General features: G+C 35.4%; 1 protein-coding gene across 1 annotated transcript; it reads right to left on the reverse strand.

Moving 5' to 3' along the window:
- Positions 1 to 1084: 1084 nt before the first annotated feature.
- On the reverse strand, positions 1085 to 11976 carry LOC127547504 (zinc finger protein OZF-like). Its single transcript, XM_051974424.1, has 2 exons — positions 9141 to 11976; positions 1085 to 4227 (listed from the first exon to the last, which is right to left on the reverse strand). The coding sequence occupies exons 1-2, from the start codon at positions 9199 to 9201 to the stop codon at positions 2933 to 2935; spliced, it is 1356 nt and encodes a 451-aa protein (XP_051830384.1). The 5' UTR covers positions 9202 to 11976; the 3' UTR covers positions 1085 to 2932.
- Positions 11977 to 14793: the final 2817 nt, after the last annotated feature.

Below are 14793 nucleotides of genomic sequence, written 5' to 3' on the forward strand. Positions count from 1 at the left end.
TAATATGTTTTCATCTTAGAGAATTCAGAATATATTTGTGGGCTTTTTAAAATAATCTCATTTATTAAAGCGTATCGTCCTGTCAGTCTGGCTGTATTTGTCCATCTCGGCAGAGCAAAAGCTGGTCACTTTGGGGTTTTCTTTTTCATCACAGACACCCAAGGGCAGGTTGTAATGACGCGATCTCCAGCCTCCCTGTCTGCTTCTTCAGACAAAATGAAGAGTTACAATAGACACCGGGAGTGGAAAATATGAAATAGTCGGGAGAGCATTTGGTTTGCAAGGAAAGAGGTTTTAACAATTAACAATAATTTTAAAAATTAAAGACGAGTTCCTAGTGGAAGTTAGAATTAACCAGGAGAGAACACCCCATGAGGTTGGAGTGTGGGAGGAACTCCCACTGGTGTTGCTGGTGGGAGGAACTCAGCACCCTAAAAGAGTTAGCCATGAGGAGGAAGACTAGAGACAAGGCGGGATTGGGGGGTGGGGAGGGAAAGCAGGCAGAGTTCTGTGGATTCAGAAAAGACGGTGTGAGCCACGGAGAGATCTATACAGGAAGTTTAACCTCAGAGGCTTGACGTAACGCAGATTTCGGACAGACGCAGCAAGCTTGGGCTCAGGACCAGTTAGGCTGGGTGATGAGAGCAGCTTTGAATAGAGAACTGCTGGGGGGGAACATGTGGAAATGTTCAGGCTCAACTGCTCTGCTTCCTGATGCTGTGGATTCCAGGTTAGGCAGAAAGAGCTGCGAAAGTCCTGATCTAGAATAGGGAGCCAGGTAGTGCAGAAGGTAGAGGGCTGGACTTGAGTCAGAAAAACCTGAGTTCAAATCCAGCCTCAGATGATAGCCATGTGTTCTGGGGCAAGTCTTTTAACCTGTTTGCTTCTGTTTCCTCAACTCTAAAATGGGGATAGGAATAGCACCTACTTTCTAGGGTTGCTGAGAGAGTTAAATAAGATCACATCTGTAACATGCTCAGTATCTGGAGCACATCATAGGGGTGGGGGAGGCTGAGACCTGATGGTTTAATGCACAACATCATCAGAGATTTCTCCTGTTATAGAAATATTAATATTTCTCAGTTCATTGTACTTTTGTGATTTCTCCAGCCTCCCTGCTGACTTCCTTCTTCTGGCTGCATCCTAGCTTGTCTAGATTCCCTAAAATATGGCATCCAGGACTCTAGACAGACTTTGACCAAAGCAAGCTGGAGCACACGTGGCTTGACTAGGGCAGACTTACCCTGTTTTGGTCACTTCTGTCCAGTCCTCAGGGGAATAAAAAGGTCTTCCTAAGGTGGGATGTTCTCCTCCACAACATGAAGCACAGCACAACCATTTCTGACCATCCTGGGCAGTTTGTGAGGGCTTTCCTCACATATAATTCCAAATCCTTTTTCCCTCAAATTGGCCCTCTCTCTCCACTGACCTTTTCTGTCTTTGATCATCTTTGTGATTGGGAGGGCTGTGAAGTGAGTATCATTCAGGTGTACAATCAATATCCCAGGAGACATTTTAGTGAACAGGAAAGAATGCTGTATCAGCAGGCAGAGGACCTGGGTTCAGACCCTCTGACTTTGGCTAGCCATTCACCTCCTTCAGACCTCTCTCTTGTGAACTTAGTGATTCAGATTCTCAGACCTCCAACTTCTTATCTCTGATCCGATGGAAGGCCCCATGACTCACCTCAGATCCAGCTGCTTCCGTTCTGACACTGAGGCTAGAGAATACTCTGATTCTGTTCCTTTGGGAAACCCGGGAAAGGAGACACACAACTGACATTGCAAATAGTCTGACTGAGAGCATTTGGGGAGGAATGTTTCATGCCAGGAAGCCCAGAGGAAAAGACATTTTTGCAGGTGGAAACTCAGGCTGTTCCTCCCCACACCCAAAAGCCCTTGTTTTGCATGTTACTTCCCAGGAAGCTGCTGAAAGCATCTATTAGTATGACCCCTTGTACCCCTGGGCAGGGCAAGCATTTGGCAGGGCACAGTATAGAGATGGGATCCCCAGTTAATAAGGTTCTCTACCTCCTGTTGCTCTAGTTCTTAGGTGAAGAAGTAAATACAAAGAAGTGTTATGGAATGATTAACATTTTTATTTTAGGTCATTTAGAACACATTTGTGGAATGCTAAACTCTTCAACTTTATTAGAATACACAACAGGGTATTGTTGGGGTGTGAAACTTGGTTAATGATGCATAACACTAATGCTTTATTTCTCAATCGAGAAACCATCATTGGAGATATTGTGGTGACCTAGTCTCCACCCTCCCCAATCATCTCTCCTGAAAAGACAGTCACCATCACCTGCAGGTCCAATCGGGACATTAGCAACTTTATACTGTTATCAACAGAAACCTGAACAGTCTATCAGGTTCCTGATCTATAGGGCTTCCACTCTGCAGCCTGGGGTCTCCCCAAAATTCAGTGGCAATGATTCAGGAAGATAATTCATTTTCAAAATCAGCATCATGGAAGCTGAGGATGTTGGAGATTATCACTGTTTGCAAGTTTACAACTTCCCTTTCCCACTGTTTAAGTAAGCCCCAGACAAAAATGTCCTTAGATTGCTCAGTGGTTTTGTGCTACCCAGGATCATCATTCGAAGCAGCCTCTGCTCTTTGCACAGTACCAACGTAAACTGCTTCCCCTTCTGCACCACTGCACTCCCTGAACCCCACATTCTTCCAAAGCATGTCCTGTCATGAAATCCTGCTTCACCCTCACATAGCCAAGGAAGGGCAGATAGCATTGCAGTCTGGGGTTCCCATGTTAATTGCTTTCATAAAGTTTTTCTCTGTAAAAATTTTCTGAGGTCAAGTTTTGTAGTCCAACTGAAGACATTCTCACATTTATAACATTTCTCTGCAGCATGAACTCCTTGATGTTGTTAAATATCAAGTTCAGGTGGAAGACTTTCCCTAATACATTATATTAAAAAGTTTTCTTCCCAATCTAGATCTGTATCATCGAATAAGTTATCCAAGTCATAGTGGAGGAGCTCATACTCCTCACAATCATAAGATATCTCTTCATGCGTTTTCTTATGTGCATTAAGTAATAGATCGCTACTGAAGGAACTGCCACATTCATCACATACATAAGGCTTCTCTGCAATATGAATTTTCTGATGCCGAGTAAGATGGGTCTTCAGTTTGAAAGCCTTCCCACATTCATTGCATTCATAAGGTTTCTCTTCAGAATGAATTCTCTGATGTCGTATGAAATCCGAATTCCAAAAGAAGCCTTTCCCACATTCTTCACATTTGTAAGGCTTCTCTCCAGTATGAGTTTTCTGATGCCGACTAAGATGTGTCTTCAGTTTGAAAGCCTTCCCACATTCATTGCATTCATAAGGTTTCTCTCCAGAATGAATACTCTGATGTCTCATGAAATCTGAATTCCAAAAGAAGCCCTTCCCACATTCATCACAGACAAATGGTTTTTCTCCAGGATGAATTTTCTTATGCAGAATAAGCTGTTCTTTCAATCTGAAAGTTTTGTCACACTCATTACATTCATAAGGCTTTTCACCTGTATGAATTCTCTTATGTTGAATAAATTGTGTCCCCATTCTAAAGGCCTTCCCACATTCATCACACTTAAAAGGTTTCTCTCCAGTATGAATTCTCTGATGCTGATTTAGCTGTGTTTTCAGTCTAAAGGCCTTCTCACATTTGTTACATTTGTAAGGTTTCTCCCCAGTATGTATACTCTGATGTCGTATGAAATCTGAATTCCAAAAGAAGTCTTTCCCACATTCATTACATACAAATGGTTTTTCTCCAGTATGTGTTCTCTGATGCTGAGTAAGCTGTGACACCAGTTTAAAGGCCTCACCACAATGATTACATACATAAAGTCTCTCTCCAATATGTATTCTCTGATGTTGAATAAATTGTTTCTTCACTTTGAAGGTCATTTCACATTCATCACATTTATAAAACTTCTCTGCAATATGAGTTTTCTGGTGACGAGTAAGCTGTATCTTCTGTCTGAAGGCCTTTCCACATATACTACATTCATAAGATTTTTCTCCAGGGGGAATTCTTTGATGTTCAACTAACTGTGATGTGTGATAGAAGTCCTTTCCACATTCTTTAGTTTGATAAGGAATCTCTCCAGTACAAATTATCTGTTGTTGAGCAAGTTGTGTGTCCTGTCCAAAAGCTTTTTCACATTCATTATGTTTGCAAGGTTTTTCTTCAGTATATTCTTTAGTCTCTGAAAAGAAGAAGAAAAGACTGATTAACCCTGTCTCTCTCCCTCCCCCCTTTCTCAAGGTTTGTAGTCACTCAAAAGTTTTAAAACTATTCCCTAGTTTTCCCACCTGAGAGAGCTTGTCTCACTGGTCTTCCTATAAGGATCAAAATTCATTTTCTGTAAAAATATTATGTCCCATATATAAATATATATATATATATATAAATGCCTCATGGAGGGATATCTGGAGGGATAAATAAGCCCTTATTTTAATTTAAATAGATGACATTTAAATGTAATAAGAAAATAAAAAACTATCCATAAAAACATAGATATTTAATATCCATTAAAATGTAAAATTATGTGGGGGAAGATGTCAAGGACATATTTGCATACTTTTAATGTCTTCCACCACATATTTTTATATTTATATTTTTAATATTTTATATTGGAAAACACTGAATAGGAAGAATAAGGAGAATAGATCAGTTTAGAATGAAGAAGAGAGATAGAAGATGAGCAGAATAAAGAAGAAAAATGAGGAAAAAGTCATATCAGAAAACTGTTGCCATAAATTTCTGCTAACAATACAACATATCTATTTTTTTATTATAGCTTTTTATTGACAAAATATGCATGGATAATTTTTCAACATTGACCCTTGCAAAAACTTGTTTCAACTTTTCCTCTCCCCTAGATGGTAGGTAGTACTATACATGTTAAATATGTTCAAGTATATATGTTAAATACAATATATGTATACATATTTATACAGTACAACATATCTATTTTGAAAGGAACTGATTCAAATTTTTTAAGAGTAAGACACAGTTCCAAAAAGGAAAATGATCAACATATATAGATGCTTTTTATTAGGGAATAATAGTTACCTGAAACATTATTCAAACTCAGGTAATCAAAGAAATCAAATTGAAACAATTTGGATATATCAACAAAGAATCATCAAATTAGCATAGACACTGTAAAATGATAATGAATTGTGGTAGTTATGCTGAAATAGGTACTGCTTCAGCTGCTATTGATATTATTCTGAAAATTAATATAGCAAATTAATCTAGTGCTACAAAACTGTTCATGCTCATTAACCCTATGATCCCAGGACTAAGTCCACATTCTCAAAATTTTACTAAAATCAGAAATCTCTATTAATAAATATTGACAGCAGCTGTTTACAAAATAGCATAACACCGAAAACTTCTAAGTTCAGAAATAGGACTATAGCTAAACAAATCATGTCATGAATGTATCACAGTGACTTTATAAACATAATTTTGAAGCATAAAGAAAAATAAAATGGTATATAAAATGATAGAAAAGATGAAAAGAGCAATTAGGTTCAATTAAAAGACTTAAAAAGTAATATGAAAAACAACAGAAAAAATATCAGAGACTCAAGAAAAAAACATCAAACTATTTATATGTTAAGTAATGTGCTTATTTTAAAAAGAATGAATTAATGGAAATGAGGCACAAGAATGACTGCATATGATAAGACAATTTAAAAGTTACATAAGAGAATACTTATCCTATATTGAGGCAACAACTTTTTTTTTTTAGATTTGAAGTACATATTGAGTAAAGATTTTAAAAAAGTAACTTATCTCACAAAAAGAATGGGTAAAACAATTTTTCCATCCCAAGACAACTCAAAAGATTGATAGGAAATGTCTGTTGCACAAGAGTGAGCAAGCAGCAGTCCAGAGCAGAGCGTGACAACACAGACCTAACCTAAGAACTTAACAGCAGCAGCAACTGTAACTCAGTCCACAGATGGTAAGGGGGTCAGAAAACTGGTCAGAAGGAAATTATAGGAATCTTTTTTCTGGCGGCAGGGGAAGGAATCTGTTGCTTTGCTTATATTTGGATCTGGGTTCCCATCCTGGGTGGCAGTTCCAAGGAGGGAAGGAGCACTAGCCACAAGAGCTTTTAGCTGCCATAGAGCAAGGATCCTACTTACAGTTCCAGATAGAGTCCTTTTGGTCCCTTAGAGAACAGGACAGCAAAGAAGTAAGCACATTGCTCCTTAGATCATACCACCATGAAAGAAGAAAAAACTATATATGACCATATTTTTGAAAACAGCTACAAAAATTCCCTGAACTCTGTGGCCTCTAAATGTAAGTAAAGCATCACTTTAGGAGAGTTAAAAGTCAAGAAATATGCTGGGAGCAGGTCTCTTTGTAGTGGCCAGAAACTGGAAACTGAGTGGATGCCCATCAATTGGAGAATGGTTGAATAAATTGTGGTATATGAATGTTATGGAATATTATTGTTCAGTAAGAAATGATCAGCAGGATGATTTCAGAAAGGCCTGGAGAGACTTACACAAACTGATGCTGAGTGAGATGAGCAGGACCAGGAGATCATTATATACTTCAACAACAATACTATATGATGATCAGTTCTGATGGACGTGACCATCTTCAACAACGAGATGAACCAAAGCAGCTCCAACAGAGCAGTAATGAACTGAACCAGTTACACCCAGTGAAAGAACTCTGGGAGATGACTAAGAACCACTATCTAGAATTCCCAATCCCTCTGTTTTTGTCCGCCTGCATTTTTTATTTCCTTCACAGGCTAATTGTACACTATTTCAAACTCCGACTCTTCTTATGCAGCAAAATAACTATTAGGACATGAATGCTTATATTGTACTTAATTTATACTTTAACATACTTAACATGTATTGGTCAACCTGCAGGGGAAGAGGGGGGTAGGGGAAAGGGAGAGGGGGAAAAATTGGGACAAAACGTTTGGCAATTGTCAATGCTGTAAAATTACCCATGCATATAACTTGTAAATAAAAAGCTATAATAAAAATAAAGAAATATGCTGGGAAAATGAGCAAATAAAAGAATAAAAAAGTCTTACTATAGAGTTACTACAATGACAAAGAAAATTAAAAAAAAAAAAAAACACATTCAGAAGACAACAAAGTAAAAACTCCTACATCCAAAGCTTCAAAGAAAAATATGAATTGGCCCCAGACTATGGAATGGCTCAAAAAAAATTATCTAGTAAGAGAAGAAAAGGAAAAGTTGGGAAAAGATATGAGAAAAATACAATAAAATTATTATTATTTTTTAAATTTTATTTAATAATAACTTTATATTGACAGAATCCATGCCAGGGTAATTTTTTTACAACATTATCCCTTGCACTCGTTTCTGTTCCGATTTTTCCCCTCCCTCCCTCCACCCCCTCCCCTAGATGGCAAGCAGTTTTATATATGTTAGATATGTTGCAGTATATCCTAGATACAATATATATTTGCAGAACCGAACAGTTCTCTTGTTGCATAGGGAGAATTGGATTCAGAAGGTAAAAATAACCCGGGAAGAAAAACAAAAATGCAGATAGTTCACATTCGTTTCCCAGTGTTCTTTCTTTGAGTGTAGCTGCTTCTGTCCATCATTTATCAATTGAAACTCAGTTAGGTCTCTTTGTCAAAGAAATCCACTTCCATCAAAATATGTCCTCATACAATATCATTGTCGAAGTGTATAATGATCTCCTGGTTCTGCTCATCTCACTTAGCATCAGTTCATGTAGGTCTCGCCAGCCTCTCTGTATTCATCCTGCTGGTCATTTCTTACAGAACAATAATATTCCATAACATTCATATACCACAATTTACCCAGCCATTCTCCAATTGATGGGCATCCATTCATTTTCCAGCTTCTAGCCACTACAAACAGGGCTGCTACAAACATTTTGGCACATACAGGTCCCTTTCCCTTCTTTAGTATCTCTTTGGGATATAAGCCCAATAGAAACACTGCTGGATCAAAGGGTGTACACAATTTAATAACTTTTTGGGCATAATTCCAGATTGCTCCCCAAAATGATTGGATTCGTTCACAACTCCACCAACAATGCATCAGTGTCCCAGTTTTCCCACATCCCCTCCAACATTCATCATTATTTTTTCCTGTCATCTTAGCCAATCTGACAAGTGTGTAGTGGTATCTCAGAGTTGTCTTAATTTGCATTTCTCTGATCAATAGTGATTTGGAACACTCTTTCATATGAGTGGTATAGTTTCAATTTCATCCTCTGAAAATTGTCTGTTCATATCCTTTGACCATTTATCAAATGGAGAATGGCTTGATTTCTTATAAATTTGAGTCAGTTCTCTATATATTTTGGAAATGAGGCCTTTATCAGAACCTTTAACTGTGAAGATGTCTTCCCAGTTTGTTGCTTCCCTTCTAATCTTGTTTGCATTAATTTTATTTGTACAAAGGCTTTTTAATTTGATGCAATCAAAATTTTCTATTTTGTGATCAGTAATGGTCTCTAGTTCATCTTTGGTCACAAATTTCTTTCTCCTCCACAAGTCTGAGAGATAAACTATCCTATGTTCCTCTAATTTATTTAATCTCGATCTTTATGCCTAGGTCATGGACCCATTTTGATTTTATCTTGGTATATGGTGTTAAGTGTGGGTCCAATACAATAAAATTATGAAAAAGATTCATCAATTTAATAAAGGAGACACAAAAAATAAAAAATGAAAAACAAAAGACTTTATAAAACAGAATAGTCCAAATATTCCAAATAGAAGTACAATAATCCAAAGAAATCTTAAAAAGCAATATTGATCAAAAGGAAAAAGAAGCATGAAGATTAACTGAAGAAAAGAACTCCTAAAAAAGAAGAAATGGTCAAGTGGAAAAAGAGGTACAAAAGCTCATTGAAGAAAATAATTGTTTAGAAACTAAAACTACGTAAGTAATGACTTTTTAGGACATGAAGAAGTAATAAGACAAAAGCAAAATAATGAAAAAAAACAGAAGAAAATCTTAAATACATCATTGGAAAACTATTTTGTAAGAACTTTTGACACAAAATGACCAACAGAGGTATAGATGAGTTGTAACTCATCTGCTTGATTTTTATGTAGTTACCTGGACAGCTGGTTCTTGGGATATCTGTGTCAGGCATCCAAAATATTTCCTTGCTTTCCATTTGATAGATCACATCTGGTTTGGAAATTGTACATCCTGTTCAATGAAAATGAAAAAATGGTAGAAATGGTAATTTAGTAAGTCTATCTTAAATGATTTTAATATTCCACCCTACACTCAGGAGAGAAGTGAGGATGCAGAATGTTTTTTACATCATCAAGGACACTGACTATTAGCCTATTTTCTCTGAAATTGTATTTTTTAACTAGGGAGTATACTCAACATGCTGGTGGATTTGTTTGTTTGTTTTAAGCTTGTGAGGAGGGGAAGGAGAACTGACACTAAAAAAAAAAAAAAAAACATAAAATTAAAAAAATCTAAACTTAAAAGATTTGGAGGGAGAGGGGAGGCAAGGTGAGAAAACAGCCATGTTAGGAAGACTTCATTGAAGGTACAAATGACTAATGAAGGTCAGTCTATATTATGAGGGAATGGGTTACTGAAAATTTAGGAAAAATAGCTCATATGACATCCTCCCTACTTAGAGAAAGAGAATACTTTCTGAATGATACCTCTAATGGGATTAAACAGAAATCTTATATTTGAAGATACACAGAGTGTCTAGGACAATAAAAGAAATCAAGAATCATTTACCTTTCCTACAAAGCAAAGACCTTTCTCCCTGGAAAAAGGTAATACAAGTATTGACTCTTGATTACAAAAGGATTAGGATTATCTTCCTTTTGTATGCCAAAAAATAATTGCTAAAGTCTTGAAAGTCTCTATACTATATATTAAAACTCCAAAGGAGTAGCTGTTTTTACCCAAAAAGACCAAGTTCTTATAGTTCTCCATCATCACTTCCTTGTACAACTTTTTCTGAGATGGGTTCAAATGTACCAACTCCTCCAGAGTGAATTCCACAGCCACATTCTTGAATGTCACTGATTCCTAAAACACCAAAAATATTTGAGTTATGCAGGTTTAGCTTTGACTTAACAAGTTTGAAGGAAAAGTACTTGACAGTATAGATTAGCATTTATTTCATTCATTTAAATGAAACATATTACAATGCCTGGTAGATGGCAGGCATTTAAAAATTCTTCTCCCATCAGATTGTAAGCTCCTTGAGGGCAGAGGCTATTTTTGCCTTCCTCAACATAGTGCCTGCCATATAGGAGGTGCTTAATTAATGTTTCCTGGTTTTCAGTGGTTCCAATGATATCAATTTCACAATCTGTAAACATGGCTCCTACTTTCTGCCCTTTGAATTCAAGCTGTTGTATGATTTAAAACTTTTCTATTCTCTAAAATAAAATAATGAAAATGAAATAGTAATGAAATAGCTATCATGTGACCCTGTTTTCTCTTATAGGTTAAACATTAAAAAAGTCTCAGGACAAATTTTGGAGCAGAGGAACACTTTATCAATATGCAGAAAAGGTCTGTTTTACTGAAGTGGGAGAAGAAACTCTGAGATCAAGTTAAGTGCAATAGCAAGGTCCTTAGCCCCAGCACAATAAGCTTAGCACAATGCAGGAGCACAGCCCAATTCTTGTATAAAAGCACAAAGTCACAAAATAGACAAGAAATATGATCCAAACAACAACAACAAAAGAACTCAACTATAGAGAGTTATTATGGTAACAGAGAAGATCCAGGGGAATTAATGGAAAAGAAAATAATTCCTTAAAAAACAAAACTGTACAAATGGAAATAGTACAAAAACTCAAAGAAGAAAATAATTCCTTAATAATTAGAATTGGGCAAGTGAAAGCTATTTATTCCATGAGACCGCAAGGAAAAAAATACAAAAAAAAAAAAAAAAAAAAAAAAGAATTAAAAAAGAAACAAGAAAACATGAAATTTTTCATTGGAAAAACAACTGATATGAAAAATAGAACCAGGAGAGCTAATTTAAGAATTACTGGATTACTTGCAAGGCATCATCAACAAAAAGTTCTAGACATTATCTTTCAAAAAGTCATTAAGAAAAACTTCCTTGATATCCTAGAACCAAAGGAAAAAACTGAAATTGAAAGAATCCATCAATCACCATCTGAAAGAGATCCTCAAAGGAAAGCTTTGAAAACCATTAGTCAAATTCCAGAACTCCCAGGCAAAAATAAATTCTGCAAGCAGGCAGAAAGAAATAAGTTAAATACCATGGAGCCACAGGAAGGATTGTAGAAGTTTAGCAACTCTCTCATTAAAGAACAAGAGGACTTAGAATATGACATGCCAAAAGTCAACAGAGTTAGAAATATAACCAAAAATTACTTACTCTGAAAAACTGACTTTAATACTTAGGGAATGGGGAAGAGAGCAGAAAGGGGAAGAATGAACATTTAATAAAATGCATAATCACACTTTGCAGATGACATGATGATATACTTAGAGAATTCTAGAGAATGAACAAAAAAATCATAGTTAAAATAATGAGTAACTTTAGCAAATCTACAGGATACAAAATAAACCCACATAAATCATCAGCATTTCTATATGTTAATAACAAAGACCTGCTGAAAGAAATAGAAAGAGAAATTTTATTTAAAATAACTGAAAACAATATAAGGTACTTGGGAGTCTACTTACCAAGACAAAATCAGAAACTACAGGAACACAATTACAAAGCATTTTTCACACAAAGTCAGATCTAGACGACTGAAAAAATATTACTTGCTCATGGATAGGCCAAGCTAATATAATAAAAACGGCAGTTCTACCTACAGTAATCTATTTATTCAACACCATGTAATCAAACTACCCAAAAAATTATTTTAAAGAACCAGAAAAAAAAAAAAAACAAATGATCAAGAATATCAAGGGAATCAGTGAAAACTATGTGAAGGAAAGTGGTGTAGCTGTGACAGATTAAAAACTGTATGATAAACAGTAATTATCAAAACAATTTGTACTGGCTGAGAAATAGTGATACATCAATGGAATAGATTTAGTACATAAGACACTGTAGTAAATTACTATAAGTAAATAATTACAGTTAACTGATAAAACCAAAAATTCCAATCTTTGGGAAAAAAACTCATTCTTTGACAAAAGTTGCTGGAGAAACTGGAAAACAGCATGGGAGAAACTAGGTAAAGATTGGCACCTCTGACAATTAAATCAAAGATTAAGTCAAAAAAATTTATACATAAAGGGTGATGCCAAAAGCAAATTAGAAGAACATGGAACAGGTTATCTGTCAGATCTAGGGAGAAGGGAAGAATTTAAGACCAAAGAAGATATAGAGCAAAACGCAAAATGGATAGTTTTGATCAAGAATTACAACGCTTGAAATAAAGAAACCCAATGCAACCGGGGCTAGGAAAAAAAAAAAAAAAAAAACAGAAAGCTGGGGAAAACATTTTACACCAAGTATTGGACAAAGGTCTCACATCTCAAATATAAATAGGTTAGTCAAATTTATAAGAATACAAAACATTCCTTGGTTGATAAATGGTTAAAGAATATGAAGTTAAATTTTAGACAAAGAAATCAAAGCTACCTATAGTCATGGGAAAATGCTCTAAATGACTTGATTAGAAAAATACAAATTAAAACAATTCTGAGGTACTACCTCATATCTATCAGACAGATTAATATGACAGAAAATGAAAATGTTGCATGTTGGAGGAGATGCAGGAAAACTGGGACACTAATGCATTGTTGGTAGAGTTGTGTATAGATCCAACCATTCTGCAGAGCAATTTGGAACTATGCCCAAGGGGCAATAAAACTATGCATACCCCTTGATCCATCAATACCACTATTAGATCTATGTCTCAAAGAGACCACCCAAAAAAGGGAAAGGACTGATCTATTTATACAGAAATATTTATATTAGGTCTTTTTGTGCTAGCCAAGAAATGGAAAACAAGGGGATACTCATCAATTGAGGGATGGCTGAAAAAAATTATGCAATATGATTGTCATGGAATATTATATATAAGCAAGATTTTAGCTGTTTAGCTTTGACATTTACCTCAATCATATTCCCCACAATGCTCTTGCTTGCCTCATCAAGCCAGTTTTTTTTTTTTTTAATGAGAAGAGCTAAGTCTACCACAGCTGACCATCCCACAATCTTGTTACTATGTATGGCATTCTCCAGATTCTGCTCACTTCACTCAGCATCATTTCATGTAAGTCTTACCAAGTTTTTTCTGAAATCCACTTGCTCATCATTTCTCATAGACAACAGCATTTCATCACCTTTATATACCAAGCCTGTTCAGACAATTATCCAATTGATGGCCATTCTCTCAGTAACTATTTTTTTTCCCCTCTGGCAACAATAAAAAGAACTGCTTTAAGCATTTTTGTATATGTTCTTTCCCCTTCTTCATGACCTCTGTATCTTTTGGAAATAGACCTAGTAGTAATTTTGATATCTCAAAGGATATTCAGTTTTATAGCCCTTTGGACATTTGGATCAGTTCACAACTCCCAGCAACAATGCATTACTGTCCCGATTTCCCCACATCTTTTTAAAAATTTATCATTTTTCTTTTCTGTCATATATCAATCTGATAGATGAAAGGAAATTATCTCAATGCTGTTTTAATTTGCATCTTTCTAATCCAAAGTCATTAAAAGTATTTTTTTCATAAGTACAGATAGCCTTAATTTCTTCTTCTGAAAAGTGTTTGTTCATATCCTTTGACCATTATCAATTGGGGAATATTCTTATAAATTTGTATCAGTTCTCCATATATTTGAGAAATGAGATCTTTATCCAAAATACCTGCTATAAAGTTTGTCTTCTAACTTTCAGTTTTCCTCCTAATTTTGGTTACATTGGTTTTATTTTGCAAAATTTTTAAAAATATAATAAAAATTACCCACTTTTCATTTCATAATGCTCTCTTATTGGGGCATAAATTTTTCCCTTTTCCATTCCTTCCTCTCCTAATATGCTTACAGAATCACCCTTTATATCTAAATCATATATCCATTTTGACCTTATCTTGAAATATAGTGTAAGAGCTGGATATATCCTAATTTCTACCATATTATTTTTCAGTTTTCCTAGTAGGTTTTGTGAAATAGTGAGTTCTTATTCTAGAACCTAGATAGTCTTTTCATTCCAAACAATATATTACTATAGCCATTTGACTACTGTGGTGTATAACTAATCTATTCCACTGATCCATCATTTAATTTCTTTGGCAATGCAAGTAGTTTTGATGTTATTTTATTTAGATTTTATAATATAGTTTTAGATATAATACAGCTAGACCACCATCCTTTGCATTTTTTTCCATTAATTATCTTAATATTCTTGACATTTTGTTTTTCCAGATGAATTTTATTATTTTTTTCTAGTTCTATAAATAATTTTTTTGGTAGTTTGATTGGTATGGCATTGAATAAGAAATTTAATTTAGGTAGAACTGTCTTTTTTGGATCATTTTTTATATTAACTTTGCCCACTTATGACCAATTGATATGTTTAGAGGTAGGGTAGGCTCACCTAGAAAAAAGTCATCTACCTGAGGGCCAGTGTGGCTTCAGAAAGGGCCAAGGAACAGTTGATATGGTGTTTGCTGTTGACATCTCCAGGAAAAAATTCCAGGAGCAGAACAGAGATCTATATACAGCATTTGTAGATCTGACCAAGGCCTTTGATAGTCATGAAAGCTTATGGAAA

The sequence above is a fragment of the Antechinus flavipes genome, chromosome 2 (genome assembly GCF_016432865.1).
Source record: "Antechinus flavipes isolate AdamAnt ecotype Samford, QLD, Australia chromosome 2, AdamAnt_v2, whole genome shotgun sequence".
Taxonomy (NCBI): domain Eukaryota; kingdom Metazoa; phylum Chordata; class Mammalia; order Dasyuromorphia; family Dasyuridae; genus Antechinus; species Antechinus flavipes.